The 17,595-nt window shown below is 42.5% G+C and overlaps 1 protein-coding gene across 3 annotated transcripts; it reads right to left on the bottom strand.

Annotated features, from left to right (window-relative positions):
* Positions 1 to 3,190: 3,190 nt before the first annotated feature.
* On the bottom strand, positions 3,191 to 17,516 carry osbpl7 (oxysterol binding protein-like 7). Of its 3 annotated transcripts, XM_048233627.1 has the most exons (23): positions 17,296 to 17,516; positions 13,911 to 14,152; positions 13,490 to 13,630; positions 13,092 to 13,145; positions 12,891 to 13,004; positions 12,593 to 12,766; positions 12,205 to 12,334; positions 11,948 to 12,066; positions 11,667 to 11,753; positions 11,315 to 11,338; positions 10,425 to 10,575; positions 10,029 to 10,147; positions 9,640 to 9,759; positions 8,761 to 8,929; positions 7,741 to 8,030; positions 7,002 to 7,139; positions 6,860 to 6,923; positions 6,665 to 6,743; positions 6,386 to 6,530; positions 6,114 to 6,264; positions 5,768 to 5,894; positions 4,648 to 4,770; positions 3,191 to 4,225 (listed from the first exon to the last, which is right to left on the bottom strand). In XM_048233627.1, the coding sequence occupies exons 2-23, from the start codon at positions 14,040 to 14,042 to the stop codon at positions 4,117 to 4,119; spliced, it is 2,760 nt and encodes a 919-aa protein (XP_048089584.1). In that variant the 5' UTR covers positions 14,043 to 14,152; positions 17,296 to 17,516; the 3' UTR covers positions 3,191 to 4,116. The 3 variants fall into 3 exon arrangements, with proteins under 3 accessions (XP_048089584.1, XP_048089585.1, XP_048089586.1); XM_048233628.1 differs by lacking the exon at positions 9,640 to 9,759; XM_048233629.1 differs by lacking the exons at positions 9,640 to 9,759; positions 11,315 to 11,338.
* Between the last annotated feature and the right edge of the window lie 79 nt (positions 17,517 to 17,595).

Here is a 17,595-nt window from a genome sequence, read left to right as displayed (position 1 = left end):
TCCCCTAAAGGAACTGTCCGGTCTCCCTCATCACTGACGTAGAAAATACGCTTGGGCACACACACACACACACACACACACACACACACACACACACACACGCACAGCGACTAAAAACAAACACACTTACCCAGTCAGTATTTCCCCACATCCGGCATCAGACGTCACCTTCTTCTGGCATTTCATCGTCGACATTACGCATCCCCACAGTGTGTGAAGTGGAAAGCACCGTATTTGGGTTTTGTTTGGTCCACACAGACCTTGTTCAAAACCACTGAGAGGTGAACACACAACGGAGCCTGGTGGGGTTGAAGGCGAGAATCAAAGGACACAGACCATGCAATGCTTGTACCAAAGTGTCACAGTCTATTCTTTACACTTGGTGACCTGGGCCCCAAGAGCCCTTCCTTCTGCACCTTACAGCATCAGTGAGCTTGTTGTGGTATCACCTACAGTAACTAGGAATACCTGCTTGTTATCCTTTTCTTACTGAATGAAGGGTTTTTTTTGTATTAAAGGTTTTCTTTTTCAAAGATTAGTTAAACTGAGTGTTGGCACAGAAGTACTTTTACATGAGTGTCACTGATGTGTGGGCCTAACCAAAAAAAGAAATTAAAAAATGGGCTACATTGTAATTGGGACTTCAATTTCTATTATCAGCCAATCTGGAAAAGCCCCGGTCTACCCCCACACACACACACACACACACAGAAAGACCACAATCAATACCACATTACAACATGCACCACTCAGACACCACCAGCTGAAAATCGTTAGCAATAGTTTTGGTGTAACCTTGTCTGTGGAGGGCACTGCCATTTCGTTTTTTTGTTTGTTTTTTCCCCCCCCTCTCCTCAGAGCGGTTCAGAAACGGCTGTCATACTGATGGGTGATATCCCTCTTGACAGTTTGACCTCAGTGGTATTTTCCCTAAACAAATTCTGCGACTGAAGTACAGTTATCTCCTCCTCATAGGAATTACAGTTGTTTGACATTTTTATCGGGTGCTGTTGACAACGTAGATGTGATGTGGTACACACGTTTCCCAACAGACGTGAAAGTTTATTTACAGCATGATTGGATGAAAAGCCATAAAACACAAATTACTGTGACTGTAGGTGGACCTGACAGCTGACCTTTCTATTTACCTGAGTGGCCCTTTTGGGTTTGCTCCACAGTCACGTTGTTAAATACAAAATATTTATTCTCAGCAGAGAAGCAAATTATCTAGACATTAAGGGGACCCGTATGTCACTGTAAATTAGCTGATATCATTTTTTTATGAGCAGAGATGGTCCGAGCACAGGTCACAGCAGATTTGCAAAAAACCCATCACATTTGCATGTTTGCACTGCATTTTAACCACTCGGCATGTTGGCACATTTTGACATTTGTGCTTTTGTTTGTTTATTGTTTAAACTCAGTGACAGAATACAGTATGTTTAGGGGTATGAAACATTCAAGCTGAGAAGTTAGGTGAACAGTAGCAGTAATAACCCATTTGAAGGCCCAGGCTTGATTTATAAGAGGAGACTGAATCGCTTTTCCTCTTGTAGGCACCTGCACTTCTCTTTTCAGCACACTGTTTAGAATGATTATCTCAAACCCAAAGCCTAACCCACTACATGTTATGACAACATGAACATGTAGAAGAAATGCATGGTACTACTATTCAATTAGTGTAAAATGAAGCCCCAAGCCCCAGTATAAACACACATACACGCACACACAAACACACACACACTCAACAGAGTAGTCTGACCAACCATCATTTGTGCTAATTTATCTGGGAAGCCTAATAATCAGCACTGAGCCTGTGACTAATGTACAATAATGACTTATGTCAATTAACTTTCAGACAGCCCCTTTGTCTTGATGTTGTTTTTCTAAATCATGTGTTCTTATTGCCTTTGTGCCCTCCAATATCCTTCTTCAGAGCCTTAGTGTTGGAAGAGTCTTGGTTCTTTAAAGCTGATGGTACAACACAAAATTGTTCAGACTGAATATTCCTGACGGCTCCTTAATCCAGACTAATGCAATGAGAAGCCATCCGATGGCAGATCCAATTGCCCTTTGCCTTGACTACTAAAGCACGCTTCTCACGACTGACAGTGGCGTAACACGACAGCATACAGATGGCATTTTCGAGTGGAGGTATGTGCTGGAATCTGCCCCTCCACTCCTCCACTGCTTTCCCGCACCATGCCCACGTAACGTGCCTGGCTCAGGGGAAAGAGATGCCATTTTATATCCAGCTCCGTGGGCACCCTGGCGCAAGGAGAAATGCAATGCCCCCCAAAAATTCACAATGCCACGGAAAGGTTAGCTTCATCGGAAGGGTATCGTAAAAAATAAATAAATAAGCAACTGTTATGACTTTTATGTCAATCTGACACGACCTGACAGCGTCAGTGAAAATAAAAGGCATGATACAGTTTTCTTTAAACTGTTTCATTTCAATACACTTAAACAGATAATCTTTGTAAAATTCAGGAAATTCAAGAGCAGTGTTTTGAATTATTAATTAATAATGATGAAGTATAACATCTCAACAACATTACTTTGTTTTTGTTTGTTCATACTCTCGGAAAAGCCACTGAAAACCCTCTGGCCACTTTTTATGTTTTTGTACACTGGCAATTTCCCAATAATTATTTAGCCTCTGGAGCCCAGTGAACATGGACGCTTGATTGACCCTTAGTGGGTATGCGAAAGTGTGGGTTACAGAAACCTGAAAAAGAATCATGTGCAGACATTACTGTAAAGTGCATCAGGGTGACAAGCATTTAGGGTTTCCCATCTGAGCCAGGGAGCTCACTTTGTTCGGTAAGATGAGTAAGGTAAGGTAACTAAAGTATCTAATGGTATTCTTAGGAGAGGACCCCCTAAGTGTGGTGTAATGTACGATAAACTCTGGTCCTGACTGGGTCAACTTGGCTTTTTTTGTAAGTGAGCAGTCCTTTTTGCGTCTCTAAGACTGTACAATGATTTGTTTGCCTTTTTTGAAGTATAAAGTGTAATTCTTTGGGGGCGGGGGGAGATAATTTAAAAAGAAATTCTTGTACTCCATAACGTAAACATTTCTGGTACTTTTTGAAGGAACCCTGATCACATCAGAGGTGTGACAGCAATGCAGTAGAGACATTGAAATCATAAAGATGTATTTGATTTAAAGATTATGCTCAAAAAATCAGAGGAAATCTTTTATTTATTAAAAGTGGTTAAATATTGTGTAATGTACTGACTGTTGTGTTTTTTTATTCATGCATTAAAATTATATTCATTGTTAATCTGTACATGTTTGGACTTTTTCTAAGTTGCTTCAGAGTCTATCAAGTGTGTATTTAAACAGATGTTATTGTCTAGGACCTGTGACAGTCCGTATCACTCACTGCGCTGTTACTCTATGGCATTCAAATGATTACCCAGCAGCAAAAACATACGTGTGACCTAACTGGAATTGTCCTTAAAATATGTATACAGACCCAGCTGAATAACTCACTCAAAAAAGACAGGTGAGCATGACTGCCATCTTCTGGAAGTTTGAGTCCATGTCAGGATCAGTAACAACTGAGGTGCCCCTGAGGAACAGACTCCACTTAGAGGAGATGGTCACCTCACCACAAAATGGCACACAGGTCTTCTGCCTTAAATAATAGACATTGTACAGTTGACATAAATGATTCAAAAAATAAAGAAATCATTTCAGTAAACATAAAAAATGATTTAAAAAATAAATTCTCAAAGGAAAAATGCTATTCACATGATAAATATTTTTTAATTGTTATGTTTGTGTTTGTGTTTCCCCCTACAGTCATCCTATATGACCTCCATATTGTCCTTATTTGATTGATTGTTGACAATCCATTTCTTCAAGCACAGTCAAGTACTCCATTCAGAGAAAGTAACCTGCTCTCTCTTTTATGGTGGACTATGAAAGCTGTCAGAGGCCTGTCCAGACACGGCGCTCCTCTGTGAGACCGAACACTATCCATGCTCAGGAGAAACGGCCCAAGGCATCTCATGCGTGCTCCAAAAATGAAAGAAAGAACGAAACAAAGAATGCATAAAAGAATGAAATAATTGTGCTTTCTGTCCTCACGTCACCATCACTTGTCACCACAGCTCCACGTTTTTGATGTTGGCAAATCCTGGGTTTTCTCGCAGCTTCCAGTAGCTTCCATTGGTCAACCAGACCTCTCGTCCAGCAGTGTCTATTGTTTTTCTGTTGAACCAAATGAGTATGAGTGGCCATTCATTAAGCTACATATTCAATTGACATGAAAAAGATTTCTCGCAAAATAATAATAATTCAGGATGCAAGGATTTCATATTGTTATCTGCATTATGTGGTAATTAAAATATTATATAAACATACCTAACACTAATGAACAAAAAGAGGATGACCGAAAAGCCAGAACAAGCATCAAAAGGCAACGTTAAAGTTGATCCTTCCTAGCCAATCTGGACACACACATACACACACACACACACATCCACACATGCACACACACACACACACACACACACACACACACACACACACACACACACACACACACACACATCCACACATACGCACGCACACACACACACACACACCACACACACACACATCCACACACACACACACACACAGTTACAGACCTGAAGAATCGAGGCACATGGTCCTCCCCCCTCATGCTCAGCTCCTTCCTGCGCTCCCGCTGTCTGTCCTCGATCTCGTCTTTGACTCTGTCCGTATCCTCTATCCTGCCCTCCTCCAAGAACCTGTGGGCAGTTTGGGTCACAATGCACTCATTACAACTCTGCTTTGACCATTAGCGTACCATTCCATTGATCATGGCTCTTAAATTTGCTTGTTAATGTAACTGTAGACTATATAACTGGGTTAATGTAGAGAAATTGTTTTTTAAATGTATTGTTAACACTGTTAAATTGACATCCCAGCTTTTTTTAATCATAGATCGGGAAAACTCATCCTGGTTGTCTGGTAAAGTCACGAGCTGAGTGGTTTATTGTTCATTCTCATTCTCGACCCATTCTCAGTCTCACATAAAGAGGCCGGTTTCCGCAATGATATAGGTAGCAAGAAGCTACATCAAGGTGGGGACTTTGAAATGGGCGAGACTTCTCCGGTGCTGTGAAATTGAATAAATCTTTTACGAATTCACTTTCGGCCTGCCCACTTTGTGCGTCAGACTTCGCTCTGGCCACATGATGCACGCACTGTCGGCAAAATATGCTGTTAAACCCGAGACTTGAGGAGACACAGCACTCAAAGAATCTCCCATAGAACTATATGGGGTTAGTTCGTAACGCAAACATGGCAGTCGTCTACACATATTCTGCCCCTTCCACCGCTAACAGTTGACATGTGAATACATCGTGCCAATCATGTGGTATGTGGTGAATACATCGTGCCAATCATGTGGTATGTTGTGAATACATCGTGCCAATCATGTGGTATGGTGTGAATACATTGTGCCAATCATGTGGTATGTTGGGAATACATCGTGCCAATCATGTGGTATGTTGGGAATACATTGTGCCAATCGTGTGTTGTGATCTCGCAGCTGGAGCCAGGTTGGTGTCAGTGGTTGGTGAAGCCTTGCGCACGCGCAGTTCTACCCGAAGTAGATGCCCGATTAGTACCCAAAATGCGTTGCAATATGGCCGCCAAGTGGAGGGAATTGCTTAAAAGGACTTTTCACACCCACAGTGTGTGTACTGTACCTCTCAGAGCTCTGTATGAGCATCATCTCACCTCTGGTCAGGGCGCAGCCGTGTGTCTGTAGGGGGCAGTAGAGGCTTCAGATCTGGGGTCAGTTCGTTCAGCTCGAGGGCAAAGGCGGTGAAGCCAAAGTAGAGGAGTTGGTCTTTAGGCATAGGGGCTGAGAAGAGAAAAAAATAATATTTTGTTCAAACAGTGATTTATGTCCCAAAAATCTAAATACAACCTAATGCGTGTTACACTGTAAGATACAGCCTCACTGGGTGACTGCAGTATAACAGTTTCCTTTAAGAGTGAACTAAACTTGTTTTTTTTTTCCTTCAGAAAACGCTTAGAGAATGTTCAAAAAGCGTGTGGGCTCTGACTGGACGGTGCTTACTTGGCTTCCAGAGGCACTGAGGGGTGGGGAGGGTGTCACAGAAGATGCCCTCATGCCAGAGGCCTCCGAACCTGTGCACCACCTTCCCACTCTGGTTCAGCACCTGGCCCTGGACCTCATTTCTGTTGGCATCGGAGCCCCAGTATCGAGACTATAGGTGGAGAGAGCAGCAGAAATGTCCAGACTAGTCATTCAGTCATTCGGTGTCAGCAAATTGTGATATCATCTATTTTCTGTGAAATTATGATCATAAAAGTATTCCTCTAACTGACCTTAACAAAGGTGATTTTGCAGGTGCAGACGGAGCTTTTGAGGTTGCGAATGGTGACCTCACCGTAGTGCTCCAGGTAGCGCTGTTGGGTCAGGACATTATGGATGCAAGTGACCACTTTGTTCCACTCGTAATGGTCACCACGCCTACAGGGGGGAAACAAAACCATGCAGGTGATGCTGGGCAACGTTTGTCCACATATTGTAGCTTCTGTTTGCATTTTGGCCAGTCGCCTGCTGAAGTTCCTGCATGACAACTGTGGCATTATGTTAACACTCACTTTGGAAGAGTGACATTGACCATTCCAGCTGGCATAATCTCCACAGACTTCCCCCAGAACTTGTTCTTCCACCGCTGGTCTGAGAAAGTCATAACAACACCATTACAAATGTTTTTTCAGTGTTTTACAATTGAGATTCAGTGCTTCATGAAAAAACAATCTTTCAAGAACTATTCAGATCATGATAGCACTGACCTTGCCAAAAGCTAAAGTTCTCTGACTCTGCATGACAGGCTGATACAGGTGGGTGATGGCTGACCTGAGAAAAGATATCAGACGATTATAAACAATTAGTACATGTGTTATAAAATATTGTGAAATCAGCCGTGTCACCCACCTGCTCACTGATGAAGCGGAAGCCTCTGTCATCCCGCACACATTCATAGGTCTCGCCAAGGACTGGGTTGAAGGGTTTGTAACGGTTGCGGAAGGTAGCGATGGCATAACCAGAGATAGCAAAGGCAGCAATATACACCTTAAAGAGAGTAATTATAAAATCAGTCTCATAAAATTCACACCTTCTTATTCACACTTTCAATAAATCCAGCTCTGGTGGAGCTGTGACACTAGCAGCAGTGTCACATACTACATAGGGGTCCAGTGCCCACGAGGACCCATGTTCAAGTCTGACCTGAGGTAATTTCTCAATCACACTCCCATCTCTCTCCGACTCATTCCCTGTCCACTCTCCACTGTCCTATTAATAAAGGCTAGAAAAGCCAGTTAATAAATAACGAAAAAATAAATCAGGTTTTCCTGGCCTGTACATGTTCATCTGCATTTCAAAATCTGCATATTGACAAATCATGTCCAAATTCTAAAATAATTTAATACATATACCCTTTTATAAATTACTAATCAAGCTGTAGATGTACACCCAAATGTCATTCAAATGTTCATTGAATAATTTGGCTTAAACTGTAAAGTTCTACTGAATGAAAGTTTGAATAATGTTTTGTATTCATGTGAAATTATGAAATATGCAACATAACCTCATCACATATAAAAGAAAACAAAGACCACACTTTCATCCACCCCATCTGTGTGGGCAGCAGTCCACCATCCGGCCTCCTCACCATCCTCTCGTAGGGGTCCTCAGTGTTACTAGCCGTGTCCAGCAGCTCGGAGTACTCCAGCTCTTCACAGAGACGCTGCAGCAGGTTGATGGGCTCGTTGAGCGCCGCGGGCATAGAGATGCGCGACAGGTCCTTGCCTATGTTGTTGTACAGGATGGACATGAGGCCGATGTGGCTGTTGTCGGGGCAGACGGCGGGCAGGGCGGTGCGGCGCCCGATGCTCTTTGGCACACTGCTGGCCTTGGCTGGAGCTTTGGAAAGGCTGGCACGGTATTTCCTAGTTGCTGACTCTGTAAGGGAACAATGGTTATGTGATCACTCCATAACTCATATCCAGACTCTCCTCACAAATTGAATCAAAGTAGTGAGTCTGGTGAAAGCTGATGAACACCTTGGCTACTCTAGGTCTTCAACAAGGAACATACGATACTGTGGCTGCAACCAGGTAAAGCACTGAGTAGCAGGTGTGGCGTTGAGCAGGCTGTCTAATGAGACAACTCTTCTACTCTCATTTGTTATGCTTGGATTGTTTTGTATCTATGGAAAGCATATTGAATTGCTTCTGCGTACATGAAGAAACGAACTATGCTACATGAATAAACTTGTCTTGCACTTATATGGTATCAAATGAATTATTCTTCTTCCTGAACAAGTTCATGATAATTGCCTTAATTGTATATGTGTGAAAATAATGGAATATTATTATGAATATGTATTTGTTTCAGTCAATGTATTATTCAATAATTAATGTTAAATGATGAACACACATGCAATCAGACAGACTGTCTTTAGACTTGGACTGTCATATCTTGATTGAAAAGGCTATAAACCTGATGGTGTTTCAGTATACTTCTAGTAATACTTGGAGTCCTGTACTCCATGAATCCAACCTCACTGTATCTATGAACAAGCTCTCACAGACTCTTCTTCTATTCAAGACAATTGACCTTGGGGACTTGATCTTTGAGGTAAATATCAATTTTGAATATGAACTTTGACCCCTGGTTATCGCCCTCTCACCGTGGCCCTCTTCTGGCTCAGAGTTGCTGGTGCCGTCACTCAGGCCAGAGGCCTCCTCTGAGCCGTCGGACGAGCTCCCGCACAGGAGGTCATCACTGGCGTCAAAGTATTCCGCCGCCGAGTCCGCCACGGAGGGAGGCCGCTGCGACGCACGCCGGCTAGAGCCAGGCTGGGAGATGGAGAGATGGACAGAACAGAGGACAGAACAGAGAGGAGGAAGAGTGTGAGATAAAAAGGACAACAAGAGTAGAGCACACACACACACACACACACACACACACAAAACACACACACACACATGCACACACACACACACACGCACACACACACACACACACAATCTTTCTGTGAAACAAATGCAGGCTGTTATTCTGGCTCTGAGGACTCAGAGCGCTCCATGTAAGAGGTGCGCATTTACCAGCTCATCAGATTACTGGAGTCTTAATTAAGAGTATTCAGCTCACCAATCGGACGGAGACTAAGAGAAAACACCTGAAGGGCATAGCCAACAGCTGTGGCAGAGCTGCCGGACGCACACACACACAACATGGCTTTGAGCTTTGAGTCCTCTTGAGTACAAAAACACCTTGAGGCAGAGAAAGAGGAAAACTTGAAGACCCAAAGACTCCCAAAGTGAGATGTACACAAGTCACAAAGTCCCATTGACATGCACTGTATACTACATCTGCTGTTTTAACTGTTGCGTGAATAAAGTTGCTTTCAAATGACTTGCTAAATGATTCACACACATCATTTATATATTCTGTGGGGAATGAAAAATCGAGATGGTGAGAAGGGCATGGAAGAGAAGAAAAAAAAGGAAAGGTTGTCCCTTCAGCTCCAGCCCACACCCTTAGGGAGCGGTCAGTCCAGACACACCTTCCTCCGGCGTACGGAAGTATAGGGGCGTACAGTACGGAAGGACTCTTCCGAGGAGTCTGACGACTCTGACGACGCTGACACACTGTAGATTTGGGTCAGGGGAGACTGCATCTCTAACTGCACATGTACACAATACAGTACACGATACACACACACATATACACACACATACACACAAACACAAATATTACAGTCTAGGTTACACAAACACAATATACAACTGAGAATTAACATGAACCTCCCACACTCAGCAAAGGCTAGAATTTGACAGATGTTTTAAACAGAATGCTTGGCAAAACACGGAGGAAGTTGTACAGGGTTTCTGAGAGGGAGCCCTAAAATGTTGTTGAAGTTTCGCCCTAGTGATTATGATAAGATGGCCTCACCTCGAGCAGGGTGGCCAGGGGCTGAGTGCTGGCAGGGAGTTCTCCATTGTTCCAGGCCTCCTGTAGCTTCTGGCGCTCCTGGGCCAAGGACTCATGGACCGTCTTCAGGGAGTTATGGACTGAGGACAGGAAAGAAGGACAAATGATACAAATAATATACAAATCCTTTTTTTATTATTAAAAAAATACAATAATACTATTATATACCATTAATGGTTCACTTCTGTAAATGTTTTTGGCTTTCGATGCAGAAATGTCTGAGCCAAGGGGTTGACCTCTGATTTCCCTCTCATTGCTCATAAATGGCTTAAGCATCAGTTTGTGTTACAGTGGATCATGTTTGCCTTCCAGCAAACGGTCCACATCTTTCCCTGGTTTACTGTGGCTGGCTCTCACCTCTGGATGACACTGCGCAAATGTCCACGTGCAGCTTCTTGCCCTCGGGAGAGATGACCGTGGGGGGGGCCAGCTGAGAGTAGACGTAGTCTGGGATGGAGGGCACAGAGGCGCCCAGGTGGGATGCGCTGTGCAGCTGACTGGACGACAGCTGAGGGAGAGGCAGAGGTACAGACAGATGGGTGGGGGACAAACAGACAGAGAGAGAAAACATAAAAAGTTACACCAGCATTGTTTGGGCCCTAACTTTAAAATAATTCTCCATCATGCTTGTCTAGCACAAAACAATGTTTGATTTAAAGGTGCAGTATGTAGTTTCTGTTGTGAAACAAACCACAACAATGTGCTTTTGTAGGGATAAAAAACATGTGTTATTAGCCATTCTAAATGGATTATTTGGGATAAATGTCTATATTTAAGTTAATCTGACTGACCAACACTACAAACTGCAGCTTTAAACCAGATGACTGCACCTTTTACTGCAATGAAAAGTGCATGGCTTAAATCACAGTTGGGTGATGACGAAAGTAAAACTGGAAAGGCTTCGTGTTTATACAGGCAGGCAGTAGCTACGAGTACTGGGTGTGTTGCATGACAGGTAACCGTTATGGACACACCTGTTTGTACAGGTTCATGCAAGTCAAGTCAAACACATCTGATTATGTTCAGTGTAGTCAACTCAGTAAACCTTATAAAGCGCATATAAAAATATAAATCAGTAAATTCCATAAATCTCAGTTGTACTGCATAGTGTATGATAATTGGAGGCACTCCCTCCTCATCTGATACTGTACTCCTGCTGCATGCTACTGGTTCTGTATCAATTTACACAGCTGGGGTTTGACTCAAATGAATGCTGATCATTGGTCTACCAAAAGTTGCTGACTCACCGATTTAGTAATCCCACGCAATGGCTTCAGGTGAAAAAGGAATTCACTATGTTACTTGTGGAATGGGCATTCCACACAGGGCTACATCTCAATTTATACAACTGACATTTTGTGTAATCTACCAGATTCTCAAAATTAAACCAATCAATAAATCCATTCCATTAAAATTATTGTGAAGAGCAGTTGACAGGCCATAAAGAAACAAACAAACAAACACAAACAAACAAACAAACAAACACATAAACAATCAAACAAACACACACACACAAACAAAGAAACAAACACACAAACAAGCAAACAAACAAACAAGACAAACAAACACATACATACATACATGCGTAGATTTTCTTACCATTCCAAGCGCTTCAACTCTGGACAGAGTGCGAGAGTGCCCCCACATCTTTGCAGATCGCTTCTTTGGCTTCTCAAGGGAAAGATTCTGTAGGGGACATACAGAGCAGCACATCAGAATTCATCCCAGAACAGGCAGCACTGACACACCCACTCATGCAAATCACTGAAACATAGCTGCTACAATTACTTTCCACTCAGGGGTGCAGTTGTGTGGAGTGTGGACTGTGGAGTGACCACAGGAGCTCTCTCTCTCTCTCTCTCTCTCTCTCTCTCTCTCACCTGCACACTGATGATCCGCTGCAGTTCTCCATTGTTGAGCGCAGGGCCTGACTCCATGGCATGTAGTTTTTGAATGAGTCGGCTCAGCTCACTGATGTCCATCTGAACCCGGTTCAGTTCTGGACAATTCAAAAGATTGTAGAGGTAAGGCTGTGTCGAGGTGCTTCCAAACTACATAGTTAATTTGCAATATACCACACACACACACATACACACACACACACACATATGTAATAACTATTAAACATGACTAATACCTTGGGCACAGCTGTTGTTGTCCTGAGTTTGCTGAAGCCATTCAGACACCTTTCCATTCACTCCAGAGTTGTTTATGGGTAGCTCAGATGTCTGGGGGGTCATCTCGCCCATGTATGACCCGGAAGTACTCTGACAGTGTGCACAAGATTATGGTTAAAAGCCACATACAGAAGATGTGGCAATAAAATTACTTTCAGAAAAATCTGCATTCTTTTTTTTCCACATGACTGTAATTGTAATACCAAAAGAATGACAGAAGAACACTTTTGCTTCAACTACACTATATATAACACTGTACGTGTGACTGAGTGTATACTAACTACATGACTGAAATATACAAAAACAACACAAATTTGTAGGATTTTTAGGTTGTTCTGGGACACTCACCATGACACTCACCATGTCTTGAGTCGCTCCATTTCTATGAGCTGGCATTCCACTGGTTCCCTGAGAGAGAGCCTGGAGGAAGCCATTCTGGACATTGGCCACCTCGTTCTTCTTAAACACCCGGTGTGCGTTCAGTTTGGTCACCCAAATGTAGAACATATCGTGGCTTTTAGCCTTGAAGAGAGGCGCAGCAAGAAGACAAGGTAAAGCACTTCTGTCCTGACAACGCAGGGTTATTTCTGCTCTTCACAAACCAAACTAAGAGGCTGAATTTCAAGTTTTCTTTTAAGTAGCCTACCTTTATGTGGTAGAGATTGTCTCCTGCATCTAGGTCAATACGTTTTGATTTCTTGTTGATAGATATGACAGCAAAGCTGACGTCTAAGGATCCACCGAGCTTCCCCTTGGAGTACTGATAAAAAAAGACCATCATGTCAAAGGAAATCTCAGCTTAATTCACATCAAAGGATGTAAAGGTCAAAAGTTAGAATGAACTTACATCTTGTTGTGTTCTGGAATACCTGAGGATCCCTTTGTCCAAAACAAAATACCTCTGAAATGAAAGAAAACATTTTGATTTCAGGACAGGTCAGTCACATCTGTGCAGTTTTCACACAACCCAGATATACTATCTTTCAGACTATCACATACATCACTTACTTTGAACTTTGAACATAGTATGGACATTTAAGGTTGATTGCCAGTATCACAAGGCATTCTTATAAATTAAGATGTTTATGTTTATGATTATGATATTTGGCAGACTGAGGAAAAGAGTCTTGACTGTGAGCGTAAAAAGGACATAGCACTTTGTGTAGATACTAAGAAAGACAGTCAAACTCAGACGTCATCATTCTGGAACAGGGCAGATCTCTCCCCAATAAAACATTTGCTCACCTTGTGCCAGCCCTTGAGTGGCCACTTCCTCCTCTTCATCAGATAGCCTTCACAGATGCCAGGCATGCTCAGGTCCTGCAGGGACTCCCCAGTGCCCACGTCCATCTGCAGGTCATCCATGATCTCCCAGTCCTTTATGTGCTTGAGGAGCAAAATGACAGCAAGAGACACAATCAGTCCCACACGCTCTGTGTGCGGCACCACTGCTTCTCAGCGCGTCATCCTAACGGCACCACACTGAAACCACATCCCACCCAACAACTTGCTGGAGCATGTTAATATCAGGCAGAGCAACAGGTTCTTTGGATTCACTGAGCCAAACTCTTATCCACTACACCCACTTCAGGCATGCTAGAGAAAGAAAATGCCCCATGAGTGTGGGCAGTGTATTTGGTCCAAGTGGACAGAGGCAGGTGCTCACCGGTCGCGAGTGGCGGGAGGATGCGGTGCTGCTGCTTCGTGAGTGAGCTGACTTGTGCCAGCCGACATTGGACCTCTCCAGGCCACTCATCACCGACTGGCTGCGGTCCAGTGTTGACCCGTAGGGATCCATGTTAGGGTGAATGCTCCGGCTCTTCCCTCTGTCTGTGCACTTGCTATGGTTTAGTGAGTGGCTGGCTCCTCAAAGGGGTCCATTTCAACAAACACTAGAGATTGATTTGTCTAGTAGGAAGAGAAAAATAACATTAAAATGTCTGAATGAATGCAGCCATGCTAGGATTAAGGATTTGATTTGTCCAGTTAAGTGTAGGATAATACAACATAATTCATATTTATGATATAGTATTTATCACGTAATACATGTATTATATAATATACCGTACATCCGACAGACTGAGATAAGTTGTAGAATGTAGAATAGCAGATTCTCACTGGCATGCTGGCTGTGTTCACCTAAATTGCTCTGTCTTTTCTGTGCAATCACCTGCTGGCTATTAGGCCACCATAAAATTGATCAAATTTTACACAGTTGACATGGCAACAGTTGAATAATAATGCATAAATCCACAGAACAGCATGTTTTAGCTAACATTTGACAACACATGAAAGGGATTAACATGTAGTGCAGTTATGCTATGATCATATTTTGATCTCCCATCAGCCCCCTAAGAGGATTGTGGGTCATTTTATGACATTAAGGCCTAGTGGCGATGGGAAAGAGAACAAACGCCAACAGATATTGAGGAAAGACCACATTCTAAAAGCAGCCTTGAATCCAGTGCAAGCTCTCTATTAAATCCTGTTACCCAACAGCAGCCAAGTGACAAATCTAACCTATCCTTAGTGACACTATTCCCTCTACAGTGTTCTGGATTGTGCCGGATCTTCACCTCACAGACTCGGGCCAAGCGCAGGAGATTAAAGCACAACATGCCAATTCTACCTCCTCCTTCCCCAGTAAGAGCCCCCCGCTATAAGCAAAGTCACACAGGGTCATGTTGATTCAAAGTGTATTGACAAACAAGAGACTTCTAGAGCAGGCTACATCTGAGACAATCTGTTTTTCTGAGAGATAATAGAGACCTGCTGTTGTAATGCACTGCAGATTCTTATGGATTAGGAATAGTCTAGTATGTTAATAACACTAAAACCTATATAAAAGAGGATACACTTTCCAAGATATCTTGCAGTGGCATACAGCTGGTTTAATCTAGAATGGTGCACTACTTGATATTTTATTTCCCATGCTTGCAATGCACAAGGCCAACCTTCTTCCATGCATCTGCAAGGCTGTCAGTTTGTAAATGACTAATGTGACATGTAGGGAAATATCACAGCTGCTTAAAGAGGTGCAATCACAGTATGTCTGTGAGACAAGTGTATACATGACACTTTTCATACACAGAGGCATCCCATGTGTTTTATGACTAAATAACATTAGTGAAACACATCTGTGCAATGTAGCAGCCACATACAGCTTTCTCACTATTGAGAAAATGCTTGGCATTCAAGTATTATATTGTTGTATGTTGAACAAATTTCAAACTTTTCTTGCCAAAAATGGTCTGGGCCAACTGGGTTTACTCAAGATGATGGGCGTTGAATGTTGATTGATCTTGGGTATTGGCATATTAATTATGTTGTTGATTGTTTAATGATCATTTTGCCTATTGAAACCACACGCTGAATTCAACATCTGGTCATGAAAAGAGATGATACACAATAGTCTCTGCAGTATCGGCCATGCCATCAACTGCACGCAAAACACTATGGTGTATAGCTTGACATGAGCTACATCACTTAAACTATGAGTTGGAGTGACGAAGAGAGTGGAGCACATGTCTTGGAAGGACAGGATTACCATCAGCGCTGTAATTGGCTTTCATTGGAGCTTTTTTAGCAACCTCTCTCTTGAATAGCCTTCAAACAACTGATAACAAGATCACAGGCTAAATAACAACCATGAACCTATACAAGGTGGGACAATTCCCCGAGTAAACATTTATAATTGATTGAAGGTTCTTAAAGACTTGGTTTTCAGAGCAGAACCATTTGCCATGACCAAAGGATTTCTGTCAGCTTGGTCTCAAATAATCTTGTATAAAACTTGGTTGTTGGGGCAGGATTGACCTCAAGAAAAGAGCATGGCGGAAACTGGATAAGGGGATTTGGAGGTGACAGTGCTCGCTTACTCAATGTGGAAAATTGTGAGAGTATCTCTTTACAATTCAATACAATTACTATATTTTAATAGGTTTACCTCAGGAAAGTAACTGAAATGCTAGAGGATATACTGTAATATGAAAACGCTATGTCCTCGGTTACTGATAGTGACTGAGGATGGTAGGGGTCAGTATACTCTCCCACTGAGAAGATTGGCTGTTGGGGTCAGCCCGGGTTAGCCCCGTCTTTCACAAGGTCTACTGGAGCAAAACAAATAGGGGTTGTACTTCTACCATATATAGCACAGTGTCACTTGGGAATAATACCAACATGGTAACAGATAAGGAATGGTATTAATATGTTAAAATATTATGTTGTACTGCTCTGGTGTCTTACTGCTATGCTGCGTTTAATATGTAAATTGTACAAGCAACTGACCTTGGTTCCTAAGTGACCTGTATCAACTATACTGTGAAGGACATTTTCATCTGTGCAGAACAGTGACAGCTGCTGGAGCTTCTTTCTACGTCAGTAAACTCTCAAGATGGCCATCACCATTCACAGCACCCAAAAAAGCCTAGATATTGCTCACTGTGATATATCCCTGCAGTTTCAATGGCAACAGCTGACAAAAAAGCCATCTAGTTATTGTAAAATCAAACATCTGTCAGAAAATCAGTGTTTGTTGACTGAGCTCAAAGAAACCATCTTGTCTCATTTCAGTCATGTGTTGAGACACACACTTTTTTTTACCATTTCTCACTGTATCATAAACCAAATGCCAGTTGCTGAATCGTAACATCTAAATTAAAGCAATACACAAAGTCCAGTGAGTCAAACCTGGTAAGAGGTTATATAAACTATAGTCAGACATTACAAACACATCTCCACAGACACTACCACTTCTGCCAAGTCTAACAGTAGATAAATAAACAATTTATGAAAGGACAGTCTCTGGCAATGTCAACAGCATCTATTTTATTTAACGTTCATGTCTTTTCAAAACACTTTTACACCAGGTCTCTGCACTGAATGTTTCGCCTGTAGAGCTATATATTATTGAATATATCATAACTTCTCAGACTCTCCCCACAGCAATATACCATAGTTATGAATGCAATCATTTCAATCAGAGAAAGATTTTTAGAGTGAAGCCTGTAGAAGCCTCTATTTAGCTGAACAGCATTAGCATTCATCCTTACCTCAAACTGATATGTCCTCCAATGGGCTGGTAAAGTGTACGAAAGCCAAAATATTTGTCAAAGAGCGTACAGCCTTTCCCCATTTGCTGGATTTGATGTCGCAAGTTATACAGAAGTATCCAAAACATGTAATATCTCAGTGTCTGAGAAAACCTACTGCTGTCCTCTCACGGCTAGGGACCAACCCCCAAATCCATTACAAGTGCTTTGGACAGTGCGGCTTGGTCATTATCCGCATTAGTGACTTATTGGAATTACAGGCGTACACAGAACGTCTCTTGCCAGACGAGAGAGGAGGTG

This window comes from Alosa alosa, chromosome 22 (assembly GCF_017589495.1).
Source record: "Alosa alosa isolate M-15738 ecotype Scorff River chromosome 22, AALO_Geno_1.1, whole genome shotgun sequence".
Classification (NCBI taxonomy): Eukaryota; Metazoa; Chordata; class Actinopteri; order Clupeiformes; family Clupeidae; genus Alosa; species Alosa alosa.
This window is presented reverse-complemented; position numbering and strand designations above follow the sequence as displayed.